The sequence below is a fragment of the Saimiri boliviensis genome, chromosome 3, assembly GCF_048565385.1.
Source record: "Saimiri boliviensis isolate mSaiBol1 chromosome 3, mSaiBol1.pri, whole genome shotgun sequence".
In the NCBI taxonomy this organism is placed as follows: domain Eukaryota; kingdom Metazoa; phylum Chordata; class Mammalia; order Primates; family Cebidae; genus Saimiri; species Saimiri boliviensis.
In genome coordinates this window covers 14,951,036-14,977,533 of record NC_133451.1, presented here as the reverse complement: position 1 = coordinate 14,977,533, position 26,498 = coordinate 14,951,036, and the positions used below count along the sequence as shown (strand labels likewise).

Sequence of the window (26,498 nt, the reverse complement as noted above, 5' to 3'; positions counted from 1 at the left end):
GGAAACCTGTCCACAAATAAGCAAATTGTTTTTTACATGTGACCTATGATCTGAATCAGGGGTTGGCAAACTAGGTCCTCTGCAAACTGCAGCCTGCATCCAAATTCAGCCTACTGTGGGTTTTTATAAATAAAGTTTTATTGGAATACAGCCATGCCCACTCATTTGCAAACTCTCTGTGATTGCTTTTGACTACAAGGGCAACACTGAGTAGTTGGCACGATGGCAGATAAAACCTAAAGTGTTTACGGTGGCCTTTTACAGATAAAGTTTGCCCATGTCCCGTCTAAACAATTCAGCCTAACCACTCTCACCGGGCAGGCTCTGTTTTAAATAATGCCTTTCACTTTGACCAAACCTAGTTCAAAGGGATTTCTGGGATGCCTCACATGTGATTTGCTAGCCCTCACAGCTTCAGGATATGTATCCGGAATTTTTTCTTCATGTTTTCTTGCACCAGAGGCATATAAGGTTCACACCGTTAATTGTGTTGTTATTTTTTCTCGAATGAAACCATTACAGTATAAAGACAGATTTGATGGCTGTCTTGTGGGAGGGGAGGACATAAGGTATGTGATCTGGTTGCTTCATGTAATAATTTTGAAAATATTATCTATGTTCACCAGAGCACTATATACCAAAGTGTCAAGATACTTCAACGCACAAGCAGTGGATTGTTGGTAAGAGTTTACTTTGTTTTCTGTCATGGGGTTTTGTTATAAAATACCACACAAAGAATTCCAGAAATGTAGATTTTTGTAGGTACTCTAAGTTAACAGAAAGTCTCGGTTATCACCACCAGGCCTGCTTTACAAGAGCTTCTGAAAGAACCACTACACATAGAAAGGAACAATCAGTATCAGCCTTTCTAAAAAATACCAAAAAGAGCATCAATAAAATGAAGAATTTACATCAACTAATGGACAAAATAGCCAGCTAATATTAAATGGCAGTATTAAATTCACATATGTCATTATTAATTCTAAATTTAAATTGACTAAATCTCCCAATCCAAAGACAGACAGGCAATTTGAATAAAAAACTAAAACCCATCAGTATGCTGCATCCAGACCCATCTCACATTCAAGGATACACAAAGACTCAAAACAAGGGATGGAGAAAGATTTACCAACCAAACAGAGAGCTAAAATAAATAAATAAAAAGCAGAAGTTACAATTTTTGCCTCTGATAAAATAGTCGTTAAAGCAACACAGATCAAAATAAGCAAAGAAGGACATTATATAATGATAAAAGGATCAATGCAACCACAAGAAGAGCTAAAGATCCTAAATATATACACATCTAATACAGGAATACCCAGACATACAAGACTAATAAAGAGACTTAGACTCCCACACAATAATAGTGGGGGACTTCAACATTACTATTAGACAGATCAATGAGACAGAAAATTAACAACGATATCCAGGACTTGAACTCTGATCTGGAACAAGTAAATGTAATTAACATTTATAGAACTCTCCACTTTAAATAAACAAAATATACACTCTTATCAGTACCACATCATATCAACTTAGAAGTTTAAACGAAATGTTGGTTGGCTCCTTGTTTGTTATTCTCTTCCCTCATTTTCATTCATGTCTCCATTATTAAGGACAATTGTAGGCACACCCATATTTAGATTGCATTCTAGCCCGGGCAATAAAGCAATACCCCTATCCTCTCTCCCTCTTCCTCTTTCTCTTTCTTCCTCTTCTTTATTCTTTTTCTTATTAAAAAAAAAAAAAAAAGAAGCCGGGCGTGGTGACTCATGCCTGTAATCCCAGCACTTGGGGAGGCCGAGGCAGGTGAATCACGAGGTCGAGAGATCGAGACCATCCTGGTCAACATGATGAAACCCCGTCTCTACTAAAAATACAAAAAATTAGCTGGGCATGGTGGCTCGTGCCTGTAATCCCAGCTACTCAGGAGGCTGAGGCAGGAGAATTGCCTGAACCCAGGAGGCGGAGGTTGCGGTGAGCCGAGATCGTGCCATTGCACTCCAGCCTGGGTAACAAGAGTGAAACTCCGTCTCAAAAAAAAAAAAGAAAGAAAAATCATTTGGGTACAACTGTATAAACCATTTCTGGACTCTGAATTCTGTTCCATCAACCTCTATGTCTTTCCTTATGCTAGTATCACACTGTCTTGATTAGTTTTGCAGCCAGCTTTGAAATCAGGAAGTGAAAAAAAAAATCCTTAAAAGTGCATAATAAAAAAAAGATGTCACCAGAACACAACACAAAACAAACAAACAAAACAAAAACAACAAAAATAAGGGCTTCACCTCAAGTCGCAGTGAAAATATTCCTCAAGAACAAAGATAAAATAAAGACCTACTTAGAGAATTTACAAACATTCTCTGAGTAAATTGCCAAGGAAGGTCAGACATAAGAGAAATTCTATCAGAAGGAAGCTAGGCACATAAGAAATGAATGAAGAAAAAAAAAAAAGAAAGTCTCAGTTATCTACTCATTTTAAATACCAAATTGGTTTTCCTACTATTTCCTTTCTACATGTACTTCTATAAGTGCAGAGCTCATCTTAGCAGGCTATTACATGCGTAGGTGAAATCTATGTTTTCATGTGTAGGATGCAAGCTTAGAAGGCACATTGGTCATTTTTACAGAGATAATGCTGCCTAACCATCCTAAACCTCCATGCCTTCTAAGTATATATGTTTATTTTCCCTGCTGGTTTGACAGCAGTCTTCCCATTGAGAGACCCAGTCTGAAGGAGCAGCTCCTGTCTGGGGCACCTCATGTCCTCATAGTGGAGGACAGGAGTTCAGGGGATGAATGGAGGCACCGGTTACCCTTTAAGCCACTGCTCAGAACGGGCACCCTCCCCCTTCACCAGCATTCCAGTGGCCAAAGCAAGTCACATGATCATGCCCATCGTCATCTGGCTGGAGAAATATACTCCACACTGGGAGAAGCCACTCCAGGAGGGTGTCAAAAATCCTGAACAGCTAATGCAATCTACCCCAGGGGCCACCTGTGGGCTGCAAGCATTCCCTCAGCTGACAGGGAGCTGCAAGGCTGTGTCATATTCGTCTGTATCTACAGTACCAATAGGCAACTCAGACTTTTTTTTTTAATTGAACGGAATAGCCTGTCCATGAGAAGTTTTGGGTATCGGCCCCAAAAGATAAAACTAAATGTTACTCCTTCCACTTTTCTCAATGAGACCAACATCATGGCTCATCGTCTATGAAGATGTTTAGGTTTACTCTTCTCCAGGACCATCCCTATGCCTCTAATCACAGTTGCCATTTCATAAGAGTGTAGTCTGTGTGTGTGTGGTTTTGTGTGTGTGTGTGTGTGTGTGTGTGTGTGTGTGTGGCCAGGGGAACCTGGAAACACATCAGTGACTACATGCAGGTCCTTTGCTCCGTCTGTACACAGGGCAATGGTGTGCAATGGTGCAAGGCCTTTCATGAGGGGCCCAGCCAAGGGGGACAGTAGGGGCAGAAACTGGTCGTTGACTCGCTCGACAGGCTCTGTGCACTGAGGTCCCTGGGCAAAAGAGGCCCCTCTCCCAATTTGCACCAAGCTGCCATGTGGGTTGGCAGAAGACTCGTCTTTGCATGTTTCATGGTGCAAAGAGCATGGGCTTTGAGGTGAAAAACAAAGTTCAGTGCAAATCCCAGCCTTGTCCTATGTTTCCCCAGGATAGTGACCTTGAAGAGGCTCAGCTGCCTCATCTGTAACGGGAGCCTAACAAACAGTACCTTCCTTCCCGCCTCATTGTGAATATCCAATAAGGCCATTCCTACCAAGGACTAACCCGGTATCTGGTCCAGAGTAAATGCTCCCTCTCAGCTCATCTCCTTTCCTGCCTTCAGGGGGCTGGGTCTGTTCTGTCTTCCTCGTAACTAGCAGGTCCAGGTCATAGTGTTGTGGGGCTGAGTTACAATACTTGATTCAATATGCTTGTCTAACTAAATTTTTGTATGACTTGATACCCTAATGACTGTGGCTGTGTTTTTCAGGAGAGAGTGACCAGGATTCTAACTTCTCTGGATTTTGCTCAGAACTTCATCACAAACAATATTTCCTCTGTTATTATTGAGGCAAGTCTTCTTTTTTAAAATAAGCATGTCAGTAAGTGGGCATGTGAATGTTACAGATCAAATATGCATAATGTTTAAGGATGCTCCCTTCATGTTCTACTAATCTTCTGTTTCTTTCCAGGAAACTAAGAAGTATGGGAGAACAATAACAGGATATTTTGAACATTATCTGCAGTGGATCGAGTTCTCTGTAAGTGGTTTATCTCTTATGAACATTAATGGGGGTCATGTTTTAGGACAGTCATTCTCTAGGGTAAAATCTGGAAGAAACGAAATTAAATTTCCTGTAATTTGGTAGAACGCTGTTGAAGTGCAGGACCAAGACTTCCGGGGCTACCCACCAGGTCAGAGGACAGCGACCTCCTGGGTCCCCTTCGCTCACCTTTGCCGTATGCAATTCTTCCATTTTCTTCCACCCCCTTTGTCAGGTAACAAAGGGGTCAGGCAACAAATCTGAATTAAAACACTATGCTGGGCACAAGGACTTTTAAAATCTTGCAGAAGTCCTGTAGGTTGGGTCTTACTGTTCTAAAACAAATGAGGAAACTGGAAACCAAGGCTCAGAGAGAGTAAGGATCTTGCTTTAAAATACATACAATTGTCCCTCAGTATCCATGGGTGATTGGTTCCAGGGTCCCCTGCAGATACCAAAATCCTTGGTTGTTCAAATTCCTTATATAAAAGGTATAGCTATTTGCACATAACCTATCCACATCCTCCTGTATACTTTAAGTCTCTCTTGATTACTTGTAATACCTAATACAATGTACATGCTATGTAAATAGTTGGTATACTGTATTGGTTCGGGAATAATGACAAGAAAAAGTCCGTACATGTTCAGTAAAAAAGCAACCATCCATTTTTTTGTTTCTGAATATGTTTTAATCTGTGGTCGGTTGAATCCATGGATGCGGAATTCAGGGATACAGAGGGCTAACTGCAACTGTACATGCGGTAGAACTCATCCATGCAAATCAGCTGGCAGCTCCATGGCTTAGAGCAGTGGTCCCCACCCCTTTTGGCACTAGGGACTGGTTTAATGGCAGGCAATTTTTCCACAGACCAGGGGTAGAGGTAGTGTCGGGATGATTCAAGGGCATTACATTTATTGTGCACTTTATTTCTATTATTAATACATTGCAATATATAATGAAATAATTACATGGCTCACCATAATGTAGAATCAGTGGGGACCCTGAGCTTGTTTTCCTGCAACTAGATGGTCCTACCTGGGAGTGACAGGAAACAGTGACAGATCATCAGGCATTAGATTCTGATAAGGAATGTGCAATCTAGATCCCCCGTATGTGGAATTCTACAGTAGGGTTCCAGCTTTTAGGAGAATTTAATGCTGCTGCTGCTCTGACAGAAGGCGGAGCTCATGCAGTAACGTAAGCAGTGAGGAGCAGCTGTGAATAGAGGTGAAGCTTTGCTCGCTCACCTGCCACTCACTTCTGCTGTGCAGCTAGGTTTCTAACAGGCCAAGGACTGGTATCAGCTGGTCCATCTGTGGCTCAGGGGTTGAGGAGCCCTGTCTTGGAGGACATGGAGATCCTTTTGGTGACGCCAAGTCAAAAGAAATATCTCATTCCTGTGGATTTTTTTGGATGTGGCTCAAAGTTTGCCTGTGTTTCCACTCCCCCCAGATCCGTGAGAAAGTGGCATCCTGCAAACCTGTGGCTACCGCTCTAGATACTGCTGTTGATGTCTTTCTGTGTAGCTACGTTATTGACCCTTTGGTAAGATTTCATCTTTCAAAAGAAGACGCAATGAATCCATCATCTTTGGTTGTTTTTCTGGATTATGTTACACACTATAATATTTGTTTCCTGCTTGAGAGAATCCAAAACTTAAAATCTAACATTTTGGTCAATGTATTGAGATGCTGATAGACTAGAAAAGTCGAAGTCCTATGAGCTTATCTTCATTCCTCACTAGGATTATATTTACAGAATTCAGGAGACCTGCAGGGATAAAACTCCTACTAGTTCAGAATAATCAGAAAGACAGTCATGGGTGTGCGAATCACTAATCTTCAAAAGAATACTCAGTACAACTGCATATACAAGCCCAAAGTTGCACCAAACTTCATTTGTCGTTAAACAGCCCTTGGAAATGTGATTGTTAGGATGGTAAGTTCCAGTTAATCAGGCTTAAGCTTCGGCTCTTCTCTCCTCAACAGATGCTGACCCTCTTTGTGAGGGAATCCTCTCCCTTCCTCTGCTAAGTCCCTCAGTGGCTTCCCGTTGCTGCATAAAGATCAGGATCCTTCATAGGCCACACGAGGCTCTGCATGGCTGACCCTCCCCATTCCAGATCTCACTGTGTGCTGTCTGCCTGTCCTCCTTTCTTTCTGCACTCCAGACACACTCATCTTTCACTTCATCAAATGCATCCCAATTTCTCCACCTTAGGGCCTTTGCACATATCATTTCTTCTGCCTGGACTGGAGTTGGGCACACACCGCCTTTCTCTCTCTCCTCTTCCCCTTCCCACCTACTCATGCCCCACTGTAAGACTTAACTCCTCTAGAACTCATAACAAGATGGTAAAGAACACCAAATCTGAATTAAAATTCCACTTCTACATTTTCAGAAATCTGTGACTTTGAAAAATTATTGAAATTTTCTGAGTTTCTTGCCTCCATGGGGCTGTTTTGATGGTTCAGTGAGAGGTCACCTGTAAAGCCCTGAACCCTGGTTGGAACATCAACACTCAGTGAATGTTCACTACTGTTGTTGTTCAGTCTTCAGGTCTTCACTCAAACATGTCTTTTTTCCAAGAAGCCTTTTCTGATCCCCCAGACTAGGTTGGGCTCCCTTTTCCACATTCCTGCAGAACCCTATGCTTGTCCTTTGGAGATGTTATTGCTGTCTCAGTTATATATTTATATGTTTCTTTGATGAAGACCTGTACCTCCAGCACACTGTAGACTCTCCACTCCATGAGGTATCAGCACATGCAAGGCTGTGTCCCTGTTGTCTGGCATCATACCTGACACAGAGGATCACTGATGCATTGTCAGGTAGCTCTCTGTCAAAGTTCATCCCTATTGCCCGTCTGTCCATCTCCCTTGTTCACTTGTCCATCTGTCCACTGGAGGGACTTTCATGGCTAAGTGAAAAGGATTCTGCTCCTGTCCCAACCACACAGACCCTAGGCCCTGCTTCCTGGATGCTTCCTTCCTCTTGCAACTACCTTTTGTGCCCTGCGCTTGGTGGCCTCTGCCGCCACCTTTGGCCGAAGCCTTCATTAGGGGAGTCCCAGAGCCAAACTGCTTAATTCTACATTGACATATCTCTGGTCAATGCCCAGCCTCCATCACCTACCTCATTCAGTCGAACCATCTAGGTACAGGTTGCCTCTCCACAGATCACCAGGGCCAGAGGGGAGGCCTAGAGGCTGCTCAGGAAGATCATAGGCTGGAGCTATTAGCAGATGGTTTGCATCATAAGGAAGAGCTCCGGGATTCATTTAGTCAATAAGATAGACTGTGGACTGGCTAAAGTGTTTCTTTTGTATCTTGATTGTTCCCAAAAGAATTGAGGTAGCTTCCAGAAAAAGGGTAGGGTTGTTATAAAGCTTCTCAAAACAAGGTTGAAAACAGAAATCTACTAATAACAGAGCATAGAGGGAAGGGAGAATAAATTGACTGGAAATTAGGAGCCAAGAGGTGCTACCTCTGTAATTCTGAACTCAGCCAGAAGCAAAGCAGAAATGCAGGGTCTGGCTGTGAGGGTTAAGCAGCTGTTATTTCCAAGTGTCATTTGGCCTCATGGTGGGCTGGAAAGAGTCGTTCTAGTGTTGTTGACAGCATTATCCTAAAGTAGGGATATCCTCAGACTTGAACTTACATAGTAACTTGGCAGGTTATAGATTTACACAGCAGGTCAAGTGTAGGATGCTGGTCAGAGTGGCATTCAACCTGTGACATCTACGCATTGTGTGTTTGTCCTGATTTGTCATAATGTTAAATCACTGGAATATCACTTGGCAGAAGTGAGTGGTGTAGACTGTCACCACTGAGGACAAATGTCCCCTTGAAGGAAGAACCACTTCCAGATTATTGCTTTTTGGGAACAAGGGTTCAATGTTAAGTGATGAAACTAAAGATTTTTCAAGAAAAGACATACATCCAGGCTTACATGTGAAATCTGACTTACAAATCTTGGCAGCTATTTAAAAAAGGATACTTTCACATTGCTGTTTAGACAGAAGATGGTCATCTACCTTCTATCTATCTTCAAGATTGGTTAAATTTAATGTGGAACACTGATTGAGACCCTAGTATGCAGTATGCATTCCTTCTCATTTTTTGACACAATAACATTATGGATGCAGGCATCCCAACTGCTCAGATGCAGAACAAAGCCAGAAGGGTTAACTGTCGTCTTAGTAACAAACAACTCAGAGGGTTTGAAACTCAAACCTGCTGGCCATCCATGCTCTGAGTCCTGGACAGTAGGGAAACAAAGTTCATCTGGGGTGGTTAGAAGTTAGGTTGAAGTGGACTAGATTCGCATCCTGGCTTTACCACTTGCTGCTTCTGCTCCTCCTTTATAAAATAAGCATAATAATAGGATCTACTCAAGGTTTTTAGAACTACGAAATGAATCCTAACAACGTTGAGTAGTACTTCACAAAGTGCCTGGTTCACACAACATTCTCAAATGGTCTTAAAGAATAAATGACAATTCATTTTTTAAAATTCCAAAGAAAATTCCCCAAACAACTGTTTTTTCCATTTTCCATCTTCAAACATTTAATTCTCCTGATTTTTTTTTCCCCCTAGAATTTGTTTTGGTTTGGCATAGGAAAAGCTACTGTATTTTTACTTCCGGCTCTAATTTTTGCGGTAAAACTGGCGAAGTACTATCGTCGAATGGATTCGGAGGATGTGTACGATGAGTAAGTATGCGGGCTTCCACAGACACGGGGGTCATTTTTTAGGTGGTACTACTGCCTTCAAAGAGTTCCTAAAGATGAGCTCTGATGAGGTTAAACTTGATTTCTTTTCTTTTTTTTTTTTTTTTTTAAGTAGTTAGGTCTTTTCTGTTCAGGTGGATTTTTTTTCCTTGGTACTGATTTTTCTATACTTGTTTTAAGTACTTTTTTTCTCTTGCTTAATGCTCTCAGCTTCCCTAACCAGCCTTTTTATTTCTTGTTTGCAGTTCCTCTCTCTCAGGGACCTGGCATTTCACTTTATGATAACTGTTTTTACTCTTTCCATTTTGGCTGGACAGTCTGCCCCTCATTCTGTGTCTGGTGAATTTGTATGCCTCATTTTTCACTTCACTCATCTTTCAACATGGGTCTCTCCTGAATTTGCACTGTCAGTATCTGTGTTACAGTAAATACATGGGGGATGTAGTTGCTGAGCTTTAATAATAATTTTAAAAATTAATTTCATCTCCTTTTTTGTATTTTATAGTGTTGAAACCATACCCATGAAAAAGTAAGACTTTTTTTTTTTTTTTAACTATATTGCTAGATGGGATGGGGGAGGTCTATATTATTATGTAATGGACTTCAAAGATTAACTTATTAATGTCTTAAAATTACATAGAAACAACAGATCTGTCTGGGCAAAAATAAATTACAACACCTCTTAAAAAGAGGGCTGGCACATAGAAGGTGCTCAAGAAATATTTGATAAATTAATGAAAATTTTATATGCTAAGTTTATTAATCTATAAAGTAGTCATTTGGTCTTTGAAGGTTAAAAGGAGCAAAATGTAAATTACTCATTGGTCTTTTTTTTTTTTTTTTAACAAATTGTTATTTTTCGTGACCATTACATTGTCTTTGTAATCCATGGTGTAAATACTTCATCTTAGAGATAATGTGGTGTTTTTGGTGTATTTATTTTGTTACAGTATGGAAAATGGTAATAATGGTTATCATAAAGATCATTTATATGGTATTCACAATCCTGTTATGACCAGGTAAAGCAAAGTCTGGAAGTGCATGCCTATCTTGTGATAAGCCGTCTCATCTCCTGTAGATCAACACTGAATTTTCTGCATGCTGTTGATGCCTTCACTTCTCTCTGTGTGATACTTTATCAATGCTAGTCTCCAATCATGCTCTACATAGCTTTCCATGATGCCATGAGTTTAAATGTTCAATTGATTTCTAAACAATGGAATTGTTCAGCAACTGAAATTTGGTGTCATCTTAAATCGCTGTGTATGGCTGCAGATCATTACAGATTAAATGTATGCATACCTTGCATTGAGAAATTCTCCACACCAAATAAACTGAGTAGTTACAGTTTTCAAAGTTCTCCCTTCCTTCCTCCCTCCCTTCTTCCCTTCCTCCCTCCCTTCCTCCCTCCCTCTCTGTCTCTTTCCTGCCTTCCCTGCCTCCCTTCCTCCTTCCTTCCTTCCTTCCCTCCTCCCTCCTTCCTTCCTACCTTCTCTCCCTCCTTCCGTCCCTCTCTCCTTTCTTCCTCCCTCCCTCCATTCTTCCTTCCTCCCCTCCTTCCTTCCTTACTTTCTTCCTTCCTGCCTGCCTTTCTTCCTTCTTTCTTTCCTTCCTTCCTTCCTTCCTTCCTCCCCTCCTTCCTTCCTTCCTATAAATTAACTGTAACCAACCAGAAAAAGAACCTTAATTCTTCCTGCAAAAATCTTTATGAATTTACATTCTCTAGATTTAAGGAGCTTCTGTGGTTTTGTATCTATTATATGTCAGGTAACTCTGAGCTTTGCTTGCCAGAGGTCAGTCCTATTCTGAGATTCTACTAAGAATTCAGACCCACACGTCAGCCAGGGACCCATCTGCTCAGAAGAGGTAGAGCCATAGTGTGCAGGGCAGCAGGTCAGCAGTGGGCTATCCTCTTCAGTGGGCATGGTCCTTCCCACACCCAGGCACTGGCCCCCTAGTGCTCCCCGCCCCTCTGCTCCCCACAGTGATGTCTCAGATACAAAAGAGTGAGTCTAACGTTGGTGCATGGGGTGGCGGATCCACCTTAGAAGGCCCACGCTCCACATGGGAGGCATCCAGTTAAAAGTGCCCACATTCAGAGAAGCGCACAGCTTTGGCTTCACACTAGGTATTTATATTTAGAGCCTCCCAGACCAGAAGCTGCTTACCAGTCAGGCACATCCTTATCTCAAGCAATATTATCTAATAATGGTTGATGCTCCACCTTTGTCAGATTTCAAGATGAACAGAACTGGAAAGTCATTAAAATTTGTCCTTTCAGAAGGATAAGTGGCTTCCCGAACTTAAAACTTTGAACATTGTAAAAACTTCAGAACTTTTCATTATAATTTTCCATTTAGGGGAAGGGAGGTTATCTGAGTGCATTCCAGCTGCTATAACAAAATGCCTTAAACTGGGTAGCTTATAGACAACAGTGTTTATTTCTCACAGTTCCGGAGTCTGGGAATACAAGTTCAAGGTGCCTTCAGATGCGGTGTCCGGTGAAGGACCACTTTCCCGTAGGTGGCGGTGTCTTGCCAAATCCTCACTTGGTGGAAAGGGCAAGCTGGCTCCTTGGGGTGTCTTTTCTAAGGGCATTAATGAGACACTAATGAGGGCTTTGCCTTCGTGATCTAATGACCTACCGGAAGGCCTCACTTCCTATTAGCGTCACCTTGATTACAATTTCAATGTGTGAATTTTAGCAGTGCACAAACATTCAGTGCATAGCCGAAATGGTGATAATAAAAACAAAGTTCTGAAATGGCAAATTGACTTCATCTCCTCTGATACTTCCAGGATGCAAGGCTAGAGTGCTGTGTTGTGACAGAGTTGAAGATTGATTTAAGTGTCGATTAGCCAGGTGTGCTCTGGGGAGAGTAGACAGGTGGTTGCCTGCAGAATGTACTGGCCTTCCTTTTCATGGTATAGCATGCTTCAGGGTATATTTATGGACTGAAATTTTCAAGATCAGAGGACAACTGTTCTCAGTTACCAATGTTTCCCTAACTGGATCTTCTTGCTAGTTCTGCTGTAGATTCTTTTTTGTTGTTGTTGTTGTTGTTGTTTGTGACACAGTTTCACTCTGTCATCCAGGCTGGAATGCAGTGGTGTGATCTCAGCTCACTGCAACCTCTGCCTCCCAGGTTCAAGCAATTCTTGTGCCTCAGCCTCCTGAGTAGCCAGGATTACAGACACATACCACCGTGCCCAGCTAAGTTTTTGTTATTAGTAAAGATGGAGTTTCACCATATTGGCCAGGCTGGTCTTGAATTCCTGACCTCAAGTGATCTACCCTGAAGTGCTAGATTACAGGTGTGAGCCACAGCACACAGTCAGATTCTTAGACAGAAGTAGGAGGCTGCATTTCCGCAGCCTGGAGGAGGAAGCAGGTGGATCCCAGGGAATTCTACATGAACAACAGCTGACCCTTAGCTGTGTAGGTTCTGGCTGCATAGGTCTTGTAGAGGGTGCTTGGAGCCCCTTCCTTTGTGTTATGTTTCAGTTTCTTCAGGGGCCACGAACTTCCTTTTTCTGTGAAGGGGACAGTGCATCAGTGGCAAACAGATTCCACCTCCTGGGCCATCTTTTCTCTGTTGGTCAGGTTGCCCAGAGCCCTGTGTTAATTGAAATCTGCAGGCTTAATCCAGACTGACTGGATTACAATCCATCAGTGTGTAATGTCCACTCTGGGGAGAGGAGAGTCTTGGATGTCATGTATTGACCTTCTTTATTTTATTACTTTATTGTGTTGTCACCAGGATATTATCATTCAGAGCCCAAATCTTAATGGCCTGAAGAAATGTGTCCTCCAGTTATGGTCTCCTCTAAGGCCCATTGTTCCTCTCACATCAGGAGCTTCCAGGATTAGTTTTAGTTGCTTACTACAGTTTCATTGTCCCCTCCAAAACTCAAGTTGAGATTTAATTGCCATTGTGATTGTTTTTAACAGGTGAGACCTTGGACAGGTGACTAGGTCATGAGAGCTTTGCTTTCATAAATAAATTAATGCCATTATCATGGGAGTGGGCTCTTGTAAAAAGAGGAAGTTCTACCCCATTCCCTGTCTGTCTCTTGTGCTCATTTGTCCTTTCTCTATGGGGTGATGAGGCATGAAAGCCCTCGCCAGATGCCAACACCAGGCTCTTGGACTTCGTGGCCTTCAGAACTGTGAAAAACATATTTTTTTCTTTGTAAGTTACCCAGTCTCTGATATTCTGCTATAGTAGCAGAAAACAGACTAAGACACTGCTTAAATTGGTTTGTTTTGCTCATTTCCTGCTTCTGAGGTCTCTGGAGTTCCTTCTCTTCCAGAATAGGACAGATATACTGTCTGGAGGAGAGGCACTGCTAGGCAGGAGGAGAAGAACCAGTGATCTTGTTAGTGTGCCCAACATCCCTCTGTTCAATAAGGCAAATGTAAGTGTTCATTAGAAGTGATCGCCAGAGCCTACAGTCCTTCATAATGTTCAGCTCCAGGTCCTGATGATGTGGACAGTAGCAAGAGATCGAGCCAGCCCCTTCCTGTACCCTTTTCCAGGGGCCCTTTGAGCCCTTTCAATAAAGAATTTGTTTCTTTGCGGAAAGCATAAAGAGTAGTTCAAGAAGAGGCACACAGAACCAAGCATATGCAGTTTCTAAAGTGAAACACTTTACAAGGAATGTCTTACCTGGCAGGTGCCCTGATGTCCTCTGTGCACATCCTCCCTCAGTCATGTGTCTGATGCAGCACTGCAGTGGGACGGGGTGGATCCTGCAGGTTCAGAGGGGTTGTGATCCTCCCAAAGTCACATTCGGGGAGGGTGGTGAAAGAGTTGGAACTGCAGACCTTCCAGGTGGAGCTCACTAGTCACCCCCTAGTGTATACCTTTTTGGTTGTCAAGGCCATTATCACAGAGTCGCTTTAGTTACCACTAGGGCTTCTGTTGACGGTTCACCTGGAGAGCCACTTTGAGGACATGTGTACTATCTGGCTCACACCCAGGAATTTGTACTTGTAATAAGGTCCCTGCAGAACTTCCATTTGCTTCTGTCTTCTGTCTAGAAGCAGACTTCAGAAAGACTCTTGTGGTAGATTGGTGTGCACTGCATTGCTGCTGGTCTAATGTCTTCAACACGTATTCTTAGTGACTCTTAGCACTTTTAGCCTTAGATTGTGAATATTCACAGTTCCACTTGTCATAGTCTGTTTATCTATCCTCTTTATATTTTATTCTCTTTTTAGAGGCAATGCAAGCAGGAGCTAGAGTAACCAATGTTTTGTTTGACACATTCTTCCTGATAAACTTTAAGGGGTATGGTTTAGCTTCATCTGTACCTTTAGTCACATGCCTGCTTCTTAACACAGAGGTGATGAAACCACCCACAGCTTTTCTGGAGGTATTATATTTCTTTATTTTTTTGTTTTTTAGCCCATCACAACATTGATAGCTGACGCTGAAATTGCTTGAGGTAAGTTTCATGCTTCCACTGAAGAGAATCTATAGAACTATAGTTTTTAGTTTTTAGAACATCAAAGCATAGCTATTCCTAATACATTAAGTGAGAAATCTAGATCAGTATATTGGACATGATGATTTTATATATCCAATTTACCCTCTGTACCTGCAGGTTCTACATCCACAGTTTCAACCAACTATGGATCAAAAATATTCTTAAAAAATTTTTTAAATAACAGTACAAAAATAAAAATTAGAAAAACAATATAGCATAACAACTGCTTACATAGCACCTTCATTGTATTTGGTACTGTGAGTAATGTGGAGATGATATACAGTATGCAGGAGGATGTGCGTGGGAGTCCTGGAACTAATCCCACACGGAACCTGAGGGACGACTGCGTATATATACTATACAATCACTCTCTCTGTATATACATACATTGCTATATAAATGTGTGTTTACATATATATATATATATATATATATATATGTATATACACACACACATACACACACACAATGAGCATGTGTGTGTATAGTGTAAAAATAAGTTTTTTTTTTTAAGAGTAAAACATAAGACCTGGCATGGTGGCTCATGCCTGTAATCCCAGCACTTTGGGAGTCCAAGACAGGCAGATCACTTGAGGTCAGGAGTTTGAAACCAGCCTGACCAACATGGTGAAACCTTGTCTCTACCAAAAAAAGTTAACTGGTTGTGGTGGCAGGCACCTGTAATCCCAGCTACTCAGGAGGCTGAGACAGGAGAATTGCTTGAACCTGGGAGGCAGAGGTTGCAGTGAGCCAGGATCGTACCACTGCATTCCAGCCTGGGCAACAGAGCAAGGCTCTGTCTCAAAAAAAAAAAGGATTTTTTAGAGTAAAAAAATAAGGCAGGCATGATGGTGCCTGCCTGTAGTCCCAGCTACTGAGGTGGGAGGCAGGCTGTGGTAGGAGGATTGCTTGAGCCCAGGAGTTCAAGGATGCAGTGAACCACAACTATACCTGTGAATTGCCAACACACTCATGCACTCCAGCTTGAACAACGCAGTAAGACCCTGTCTCTTAAAAAACAAACCAACAAAAATCTTGAAATCTGTGTGCCAATTGTGTACCTTGAGTATTACAGACTTTAAAAAAAGTTTTTTTTCTGGTCAGGCCTGGTGGCTTATGCCTGAAATCCTAGCACTTTGGTAAGCCAAGGTGGGTGGATCACTTGAGGTCGGGGGTTCGAGACCAGCCTGGCCAACATGGCAAAAACCCGTCTCTACTAAAAAATACAAAAATCAGTGGGGTGTGGTGGCACACATCTATAACCCAGCTACTTGGAAGGCTGAGGAAGGAGAATCACTTGAACTCAAGAGGCGGAGGTTACAGTGAGCTGAGATTGTGTCACTGCACTCCAGCCTGGGTGACACAACGAGACTCCGTCTGAAAAAACAAATGAACAAAAAAAAAACCAAGCAAACAAAAATAACAATTTTTTTCTATATTTCTGTATTTTAACTAATTGTTTTACAACAAACATATTTCTGTGCCTCTTGAAAAAAATTTATATTTTCGCCGGGCGCGGTGGCTCAAGCCTGTAATCCCAGCACTTTGGGAGGCCGAGGCGGGTGGATCACGAGGTCAAGAGATCGAGACCATCCTGGTCAACATGATGAAACCCCGTCTCTACTAAAAATACAAAAAATTAGCTGGGCATGGTGGCGCGTGCCTGTAATCCCAGCTACTCAGGAGGCTGAGGCAGGAGAATTGCCTGAACCCAGGAGGCGGAGGTTGCGGTGAGCCGAGATCGCGCCATTGCACTCCAGCCTGTGTAACAAGAGTGAAACTCCGCCTCAAAAAAAAAAAAAAAAAAAAAAATTTATATTTTCTTTAGTTCTTAGGCTCCTGGTGGGGACAATTTTAAGATTATGCATTCCTGGTTTTCTTTTTATTAATTCAAAAACAATTTCTAAAATTTTGTTCAACTTTCATTTCAGCATCAGGATACTCAAAGTGGAGAGGATCAACTATTTTTGGTAGTTTCTGGGCCTACAAGGACTTTCCAAATCCAGGAGGAACGCCAGTGGTGACGTAGTGACTCAGGCAGGGAACAAGAAAATGGCGTCATTGGTCTCTGGGTAGCGCTTTAAGAATGAACACAATCACACTTACAGCCCAAGGTCCATCACTCTCCAAGGATGACTCCCTCCCACCCTATTTTTGTTTTTTACTTTTTCATACCAAGTTTCTATTTAAACACTACAACATACGGGGTGTTTGTTCCCATTGGATGCATCTCTGTCAAAACGCTGTTCAAATGTGATGGCTAAGTTCTAACATATTGCCATGTGTGGAGTGGCTAAACACACACTGGTTTACAGGAAAGATGCATTTTGTGTACAGTAAATGGTGTATATACCTTTTGTTACCACAGAGTTTTTTAAACAAACGAGTATTGTAGGATTTTCTTCTAAATGAGCTAAATAAGTCACCGTTGACTTCTTGGTGCTGTTGAAAATAATCCATTTCCACTAAAAGTGTATGAAACCTACAGCATATTCTTTGTTCAGAGAATTTTCATCTATTATTTATCAAAGATTGATCATGTTCCATTTGGAAATGGCATGCAGAAACAATCACAGAGAAACCTGTGTAACTCCATCTGGCAAATTTAGAATAGAAAGAGAGATCTTGAGAGAAAGAAATGCTGTTCGTTCAAAAGTGGAGCTGTTTTAACAGATGCCAATTACAGTGTACACTTTAACAGAGTCTTCTGTTGTATTAGCAGGCATCCCCAAACTACGGCCCGCGGGCTGCATGCGGTCCCCTGAGGCCATTTATCCGGCCCCCCGCCGCACTTCAGGAAGGGGCACCTCTTTCATTGGTGGTCAGTGAGAGGAGCACAGTATGTGGCGGCCCTCCAACGGTCTGAGGGACAGTGAACTGGACCCCTGTGTAAAAGTTTGGGGATGCCTGAATTAGGGTAAACATTAAATGGAATGCAGCTACCATGAATATCACCTGACTAGTGGCAAGGGTTCTAAAATGAAATATGAGAAGATCCTGTCACAATTCTTAGATTTGGTGTCCAGCATGGATGAATCCTTTGTGTTTGGTCCCTAAATATACATGAAAGCACAAGGTAAATATCCATTTGCTTTAGGATTTTCATGTTGGATCTGTCATTATCAAAAATCATCAACAATAAAAACCAGTCGGACAAAATTTAACATTGGCATAATGAAATTCTGGAGGTAGGTTTTCCCCCAGGTCTTCTCATGTGCAGAATGCAGTTCGGATTTATTTCAATAAAAACTATCTTGGAAAACATGATCTGTATGTTGCTTCATTGAACAGATCCAGAGACTCACAACTTAGATGCTGAAATTTGGGCATATGTTATTTGTGAATGTATTCTGTTATTTTCTTATTATTAAAGGACCCATTATACAGAAGTAATTCAAATGGTCAAAGCGGGCTTTTTTTTTTAGATCCTCCCTTTCTCAGATCTAAAGTCATCATTTCTTAGGGAACTGTCTAGATCACAATATACGCAATTGAATACCAACTCTAGGCAAACTTTACTTTGCCTGATGTACTCCTAAACATACATAAGTAAAAATGAATTTTTTAAAACTACACACAAGAAGCTTGCAATTTAATCAAGACTATATAGTGTATAATTCTTTTGGAGGAAATTATCTCTTCCCATTTTTTGAAAACCTGATCTTTCTATCACCCATTTAAATAATTCAAGTTATTCAAGCCAACTTAGTACTACTAGTGTCACTCTTGCAACTTTTACCTATTTATTTTTCAGTATCTCAAATCACCAAACATGCAGTGGAAGGATATGGTCCTAAAGTTCTTATCTTTCCTAAAAAAAAAAAAAAAAAAAAAAAAAAAAAAATCAGCCTGACAGGGCACAGCAGCTCACTCTTGTAATTCCAGCACTTTGGAAGGCCGAGGAGGGTGAATCACGAGGTCAGAAGATTGAGACCATCCTGGCCAACATGATGAAACCCTGTCTCTACTAAAAACAAAAATTAGCTGGATGTGGTGGCATGCAACTGTAGTCTCAGCTACTCAGGAGGCTGAGGCAGGAGAATCTCTTGAACCTGGGAGGCTTGCGATCAGCTATCATCGTGCCATTGCACTCCATCCTGGTAGCAGAGGGAGACTCCATTTCAACAAAAAAAAGAAAAGAAAAGAAAAAAAAATCAGCCTTTCCTCAACCCCACTGCACACTCAGCCTGGCAGAACAGCATGTTTTCTTTTTTCCCTCTCTCTTCACAAATAATTTCCATAAAAGAATTCTCTACACATCTCTATATCCAGTTTCTCACCTCCATTGGTTCTTCAACTCCTGCAACCTGGCTTCTGTCTCCACCACTCCTGAAGAGCTCCTTTTGGGGTTTTGAGGACTTGACTTTTGTGAACATAGCCCCTTTACAAAAATCTCCCTTCAGGCTCCCAAAGCATTTCTCTCCAGTGTCCTCCTGGAGCTTGGCTCTCTATTCCTCAGTCTCCTTCCAATGCTCATCTCTCCAATCCTTAAATTTAGGTGGCATTCACAGGTTCTCTCCTAGCCCACCCCTCACTCTTTCCTTGGGTGATTTCATTCACTTATTGCTTCAACTGCCCCCTTTGGTTCTCTCGTCAGAGTAGAGCTCTGGCCACCCCTGTATTCACGACATGCCTCCACCCAGATGCACCTTAAACCAGAGTTTGGCAACCTTTCTCTGTAAGGGGTCAGATGGTGAATATGTTTTGTTTTCTGGAACATGTGGCCTATGTCTCCTTAACTCTGTTGTAGCATAAAAGTAGCCATAGGCAATAAGTAAGTGAATGGACATTGCTGTGTTCTCCCAAAATTACAAAAGCAGGCCACATGGGCCACAGTTTATGGCCCCTGCCTTAAACCACTGTCCTGACCTGCACACCCCCACAGCTCTCCCAGCCATGTTCCCATTCTTGAATTGCTCCACCTTCATCATATCACTGGAGCCAGAGGAATCTCTTAAGTCAGCTTTCCCTCTCCCTTCCATCTACCCGTGGTTGCCAAACTTCTTCTCCATCTCCACGGACAATACCCTATTAAAGTTTTCATAATGTCTCTTGGCTAGTGGGGCATTTTCCTTTTTCTTTTATGCTTCCAGCCCCCTGAGTTTTGGCTAGACATTTGGCTATCTTGTGAGCACTACATTTCCCAGACTCCCTTGCAGCTAGGTGTGGTGAGTGACTAGGCTTTGACCCGCGGTAAGTAAATGAAGTATCTACTAAGACAAAACTGCAGATCCTTGACTTATTCCACTGGAGATGGCAGCAATCAAACAAACCTTGGAAGCCATGTGTTAAATCTGAAGAACTGCTGAGCATGAAACTGGAAGACTGGCTCATAGTAGAGAGGGTCTTTTTGTTACAGCAACTCAGCCTGTACACAGCCATCTTGCCCACTCCCTTCCCTGTGCACAGCCTGTGCCACCACCAATCTTTCCTCAATACTGCATTTTCTTACAGTGCAAATCTGATTATGATACTCCACATTTAAAGATGAACAAGCAAATAAGAAAGAAATCACCACCTTCAAGAGGGTTGAAGCAGGATGAAGTGATAGAGGAACAGAAGAACTCCTTTGCATTGTATAGTGAGGGAAGGTTTCTGCGAAAGTGGCAGGAAGAAGCCAGGCATGCTGTGTTCACAGAGTGGGCACAACTAGCACAAGGGTCTTGAGGATTGGCTTGTTCCAAAAGCAAAAGGTGAAAGAGCATGATTAGCACTCTTATGGTAAGTTCCCATTGCAAGGTAAACTCAACCTCACTAGGGCATTGAAAAGGGCTGGCCATAAACTCAGGGTGGCTGGATGGGTCTAGCAAGCTGTTTCCTGCAACACTGTGGTGGGTGGGGGAAAGGAGGTTGGAGCTGAACACCCGCCTTCCTCTGGCCACGACATGGAGCCTGGCTTGCAGTGCTGCTTACTCCAGGGCCTCCTGAATCAGAAGCACACAAAAGCCAAACCTCTGTCTCAGAATTGACCCTGTGGACTGATACTGGGGCCACGGACTCAACCCTGAGTCACCTCTCCAGGCTGTGTCTCACCGCTGCCTCCTTGCCCTTGACATTTCAGCAGTCCATAAACCCGACCTCTAGGAGCACTCTTTTACGGGAAGCGGTGTCCTGCCTTAAGAACCTGCCCTTGGCCATGCCGGTAGCTCATGCCTGTAATCCCAGCACTTTGGAAGGCTAAGTCCTCAAGGCTAACTCAGTACTTGAGATCAGGAGTTCAAGACCAGCCTGGTCAACATGGAGAAACCCCGTCTCTACTAAAAATACAAAAATTAGCTGGGTGTGGTGGTGAGTGCCTGTAATTCCAGCTACCCAAGTGGCTGAGGCAGAAGAATCACTTGAACCTGTGAGGCAGAGGTTGCACTGAGCTGAGATCTCACCACTACACTCTAGCCTTGGTGGCAAAGTGCGATTGTCTCCAGGAAAAAATAAAAAAGAACCTACCCTTGGCTGGTTGTGGTGGTTCACATCTGTAATTCCAGTAACTCCAGAGGACAAGGAAGCAGGAGGATTTCTTGAGACCAGGAGTTTGAGATCGGCCTAGACAATATAATGAGACCCTGTCCCTAAAAGCTAAAAATTTTAAGAATTAGCTGGATGTGGTAGCTCATGCCTGTAGTCCCAGTTACTTGAGAGGCTGAGGCAAGAGGTGTGATTGAGTCGAGGAGTTGGAGGCTACAGTGAGCTACGATCACATCACTGCAACTCAGTCTCGGTGACAGAGTGACAGAGTGAGGTCCATATCTCTCTCTCTCTCTCTCTCTCTCTCACACACACACACACACACACACACACACTGTCCTTTATTCCTTCTTAACCTGACAAGTTAACTGATTTGTCTTGAAGGTGGGATCTCCAAGATAAATCCCTCACATTCCAACTAGTCTCCCAATGTCTGTCAATTCTATCCCTAACAACAAATTACCACCTTTTGTCCACTCCACAGTGCCCTCTGGAAGGGTCACCAAAAGACACTTATGACCATAGAAAAATATGATACTTGACACAGAACCAGAAGTTATTTTCAATTTATTTTGCTTTATTTCCTATTTTAGCACAATAATGATAATATTTAAAATCATACTTTTCTGTGCTATAATTAAAACACTGTTATTTCAATTGAATTTGAAATAGAATTCATGGTCTAAAATAGACTGAATCCCAGTGTGAACATATATTTGCATGCTTTCCTCGTCTCAGCTCGGTGGGTGGGAGGGGGATCGTTTCTGTATTCCCTTAGTACACACACCTTCACACAATTCCTTTTTTTAAACATCACAGATAATTTTTTGCATTTGCTAGACCATCTCATAAGACCTAGGCTCACAAAACTCTGGCATCCTTTGGATTAACTAAACCCGCGGTTCCCCAAGATGGGGAGCAGGAGGGAGCCTCGAGGCAGCCCAGACTCTGAACTGCAAACCTCTCTTTCCAGAACTCCGTTGCCACACCTTGGCACATACCAAATGTTGACAAAGAAGGCTGTTCCCATACAAGGGCCAATTTTAGAGCAAGCTCCCCATGGTTGCAAAACTGTAAAACCCTCAACTCCAAAGCTGTGTGTAGTGCTTTGTGTGTGACAGAGCTGGGGCAGAGCTCTCTGATGCACTCAGGAAAACCATTCCCTTTGCTTGTGGTAGGCAGCCCCTGGTGGCTGCACTGCCCCTGCCAAGTGTTATGTGTCCAAGTTCTGTGGTCATGTTTCGCATTTGCTGCAAAACACCCTCCCACTCTTGCAGAGAAAGAGTCTTTTGTGCAGCACCCTTTAAAGGGTGACTCGTCCCACTTGAGTTCTCTCTCCTGGTGCAGTGTTGCAGGCGGGTTAATTAGAGCATCGCCATGAAGTTCATCCCGTGCCTCCTGCTGGTGACCTTGTCCTGCCTGGGGACTTTGGGTCAGGCCCCAAGGCAAAAGCAAGGAATCACTGGGGAGGAATTCCATTTCCAAACTGGAGGGAGAGATTCCTGCACTATGCGCCCCAGCAGCTTGGGGCAAGGTGCCGGGGAAGTCTGGCTTCGCATCGATTGCCACAACACAGATCAGACGTACTGGTGTGAGTACAGGGGGCAGCCCAGCATGTGCCAGGCTTTCGCTACTGACCCCCAACCTTACTGGAACCAAGCCCTGCAGGAGCTGAGGCGTCTTCACCACGCATGCCAGGGAGCCCCGGTGCTGAGGCCATCTGTGTGCAGGAAGGCTGGGCCCCAGGCCCACATGCAGCAGGTGACTTCCAGCCTCAAGGGCAGCCCAGTGCCCAACCAGCACCCCGAGGCTGGGATGCCATCTCTGAGTCCCAAGGCCTCAGTGAAACCCACAGAAGCAAGACAGCTGGGAAAGGACTCGATGGAAGAGCTTGGAAAAGCCAAACCCACCACCCAACTCACAGCCAAAGCTACCCAGCCTGCACCCAGGCCTGGAGGGAATCAGGAAGCAAAGAAGCAGCCCTGGGAACACTGTTGGAAACCCTTTCAGGCCCTGTGCGCCTTTCTCATCAGCTTCTTCCGAGGGTGACAGATGAAAGACCCCTACAGGTAACACCCTTTCCTTTATTTATATACAGAAAGTACTCGAGAGGCACTTAGCACTTTCACAACTGCTGCGACCACATCAGAGTCTCAGCATGTGTTTGTGGGTGGGTTTGGGGCTGTCTGTTGCAGAGCAGAGTAGATGAGTGGATCATCAGGAGGCACTTGACCCTGGTGATAGACAAGAATCACTTACAAGGGGCTTTAGAAACGCTGATGTCCAGGCCCCTCGCCACACCGTTTCATCTATGTCTCCAACATAGTAGCCCAGGAGCATGTACTTTTAAAACTCTCCCCCAAGTGATTTGAATGTGCAGCCAAGGTTGAGAATCTCCTTGTGATGGGCTCACCTCGCTATTAAACTGAGGCCTTTGGAATTCTGCTTGGTGATGTTTCCTACTGCACCAAGCCTTGGCTGCAGTTGTTTGTAGCTGAGGTGCTCGTCACAGTGGAGGTGTCACCTCACCCATTTTGTTCTGTTTCCTCTCTTACAGAGTTGAGTTAGGGTGGGGGGTGTTTTGCATGGAGAAAAGTCTGAGTCAAATAATCTTCAGTCTTTCTCACAGCTCTCAAAGACTTTAATCTTTTTTTCACTGCAGAAGAAAAAATCTAATTAATAATAAGAGATTTAATCAACTCCAAGTGTTGCTTTTATTTATTTTTTAGTTATTATTTTTAGACAGAGTTTTGCTCTTGTTGCCCAGGCTACAGTGCAATGGTACGATCTCTGCTCACCAGAACTTTTCCTCTCGGGTTCAAGCGATTCTCCTGCCTCAGCCTCCCGAGTAGCTGGGATTACAGGAATGTGCCACCGCGCCCGGCTAATTTTGTATTTTTAGTACAGACCGGGTTTCACCGTGTTGGCCAGGATGGTCTTGATCTGCTGACCTCGTGATCCACCCACCTCAGCCTACCAAAGTGCTGGGATTACAGGTGTAAGCCACCGTGCCCGAACCCTGAAGTATTGCTTTTAAAAGGCCAAACTTTTTCTTGTGGAAATAAGGCTTATAATTGATCTCTATCCTTAAATGCAGCACCTTTCATTAATTTTATACACCAGCAAGGAGTTCATTTACATGGGGTTCTAGTCTTATTTGTGTATTCTGAGTTTAAAAGGAGAGTTTCTGAGGCTTTTCATATTATCTATGTAAAAAAATAGGGAAAAAAAGGAGATTTCCTGATAAATAGTACTTTGATAACTAATATCACAAAACAAATAAGGCTTTTTCTAAAAATGCCCAGGCAGCAAGAAATGTTGGGTCATATCGGAGTTCGTTTAGTGTCTGCTCTTCTGGACTGGAGGTTTTCTGCTTGTTTAATATTTCAGGTCTGTCCCAGAGGAGAAAAGGGGCTACTTAAGCCAGAATAAATTACTATTGAGGAGAGGTCCTTGTTTTTTTTTTTGTTTTGTTTTTTTAAAGTCGATTTTTTTGGTCTTTCCACAAATAAGACATACAAATCATTTTTAAAATTCAAACACAACAGAAAAACACAAATAATTTTTAAACCTCATCCATAATCCCACCACAAAGAGGTAAACAATGTGAACAATTAGAACAGTACCCATTTAGACATCCATCTATGCATATATATACGGACAAATACACAGCTTATATGCAGATGCATACAGGGGGCTAAAGCTTAAAACAATGTCTTGATCTGGCAGATAAGCTGCATCGGACTACTGTATTAGCTTGCTAGGGCTGCAATAGCAAAATACACAGATGAGGTGGTTTAAACAACAGCTGAAATATGTTTTCTCACAATTCTGAAGACTGAAAGTTCAAGATCAAGGTGTCTATGAGTGAGAACATGAGGTGTTTGATTTTCTGCTCTTGTGTCAGTTTGCTGAGAATGATGGTTTCCAGTTTCATCCATGTCCCTACAAAGGATACGAACTCATCGTTTTTGATGGCTGCATAGTATTCCATGGTGTATATGTGCCACATTTTCCCTGTCCAGTCTATCATCGATGGGCATTTGGGTTGGTTCCAGGTCTTTGCTATTGCAAACAGTGCTGCAATGAACATTCGTGTCCAGTTGGAGTTGAACAATGAGAACACATGGACACAGGGAGGGGTGCACTACACACTGGGGTCTGTTGGGAGGAAACAGGGGAGGGATGGTGGGGTGGGGAGTTGGGGAGAGATAGCATGGGGAGAAATGCCAAATATAGGTGACGGGGAAGAAGGCAGCAAATCACACTGCCACCTGTGTATCTATGCAACAATCTTGCATGTTCTTCACATGTACCCCAAAACCTAAAATGCAATTAAAAAAAAGAAAGAAAAAAAAAAGATCAAGGTGTCAGCAGGATTGGTGTCTTCTGAGGACTCTCTCCTTGGCTCACAGATGGCGGCCTTGTCACTGGCATTCCTTAGTGTGGATCTGTGTCCTCATCTCTTTTGTTAGGACACCAGTCATACTGTATGAAGTTCCACCCTAACAACTCCATTTAACCTAAACCACCTCTTTAATGACCTCTATCTTTAAATACAAACACTCCCTGAGGTACTGGAGGTTAGGCCTTCAATTTAAGGTTTTTAGGTTTTGGAAGGGACACCACTCAGCCCATAAAAACTAACAAAGAATCTTTCACATCCCTTGCTTTTTTTTAATTTTTGTTTTTAGAGCTGACTTCTCCCTGACAGAGAACAATCTCTTTTTATATTATGCTGCTTTTAGTCCACGTTTTCACACTGGATGAAGGGAGTTTCTAATCAGATGCACCTGCCCAAATTCTTGATCTGCAGCGTCTCTGAAGTTTGGAAAAGAAAGTCCTTTCTGGAAGGAGCTGAAGGGCCCAAGAGTGACAAGCATACACATCTACTTTCTATCTGTACAAGCTTTACTTTGTTGATTACAGCCTTCTATGAAAGTTTAAATTTGTAATACATTTATGAATTTCCAGTTCAGCCTTCTAAGTAAGACGTGAATTTGTCACATTTCATTGCATGGCAGCATGGACTTGTAGTTAGAGAAAGTTCAGTGAATAGCAGCTATGTGTGTGCAAAATAAAGGAATGATTTCAGAAATATGACTTTAAAATTAATCTTCTTAACAAACTGGACACCTAGATGCTATAGAGATCATGGATATCCATTAAGTCACTGTTATTTTATTCAGGCTGCCATCATGCATTACACAGACTAGGTGGCTTAAAGAAACAGAAATGTGTTATCTCACTGTTTATGGAGGTAAGAAGTGCCTCAAGGTGTTGCCAAAGTTAGTTTCTCCTGGAGGGCCTGAGGGAAAATCTGTTAAATGCCTCTCTCCCAGTTTCTTAAAGTTACTGGAATCCTTGACATTCCTTGGCTTATAGACACATCACTCTGATCCCTGTAAGGGAGTTTTGCCTTAGATGTGTGTCCAAATTTCCCTCTCCTTATAAGGGCACCAGCCATTGGATTAGGGCCCATTCTAGTCAAGAATGACTTTGTCTTAACTCTGTTGTGTCTACAAACACCCTATTTCCAAA

General features: G+C 42.8%; 2 protein-coding genes across 11 annotated transcripts in view; both read left to right on the top strand.

Moving 5' to 3' along the window:
- The window catches only part of PROM1 (prominin 1), a 106,493-nt gene extending 88,593 nt beyond the window's left edge, over positions 1-17,900 (top strand). For 8 of the 10 annotated variants that reach the window (XM_039468378.2, XM_039468379.2, XM_010338144.3 and 5 more), the window contains 9 exons: positions 627-680; positions 3,996-4,076; positions 4,198-4,266; positions 5,723-5,815; positions 8,869-8,984; positions 9,508-9,531; positions 9,953-10,021; positions 14,414-14,453; positions 16,427-17,900. In XM_039468378.2, the coding sequence (XP_039324312.1) occupies positions 627-680; positions 3,996-4,076; positions 4,198-4,266; positions 5,723-5,815; positions 8,869-8,984; positions 9,508-9,531; positions 9,953-10,021; positions 14,414-14,429 (522 nt within the window). In that variant the 3' untranslated portion in view covers positions 14,430-14,453; positions 16,427-17,900. The remainder of the gene's footprint in view (positions 1-626; positions 681-3,995; positions 4,077-4,197; positions 4,267-5,722; positions 5,816-8,868; positions 8,985-9,507; positions 9,532-9,952; positions 10,022-14,413; positions 14,454-16,426) is intronic. The other 2 variants (XM_074395918.1, XM_074395919.1) reach the window with 2 other exon arrangements.
- A 4,364-nt stretch (positions 17,901-22,264) lies between these two features.
- FGFBP2 (fibroblast growth factor binding protein 2) lies at positions 22,265-26,048 on the top strand. Its single transcript, XM_003927456.3, has 2 exons — positions 22,265-23,026; positions 25,652-26,048. The coding sequence occupies exon 1, from the start codon at positions 22,335-22,337 to the stop codon at positions 23,004-23,006; it is 672 nt and encodes a 223-aa protein (XP_003927505.1). The 5' UTR covers positions 22,265-22,334; the 3' UTR covers positions 23,007-23,026; positions 25,652-26,048.
- The last annotated feature ends 450 nt before the right edge of the window (positions 26,049-26,498 follow it).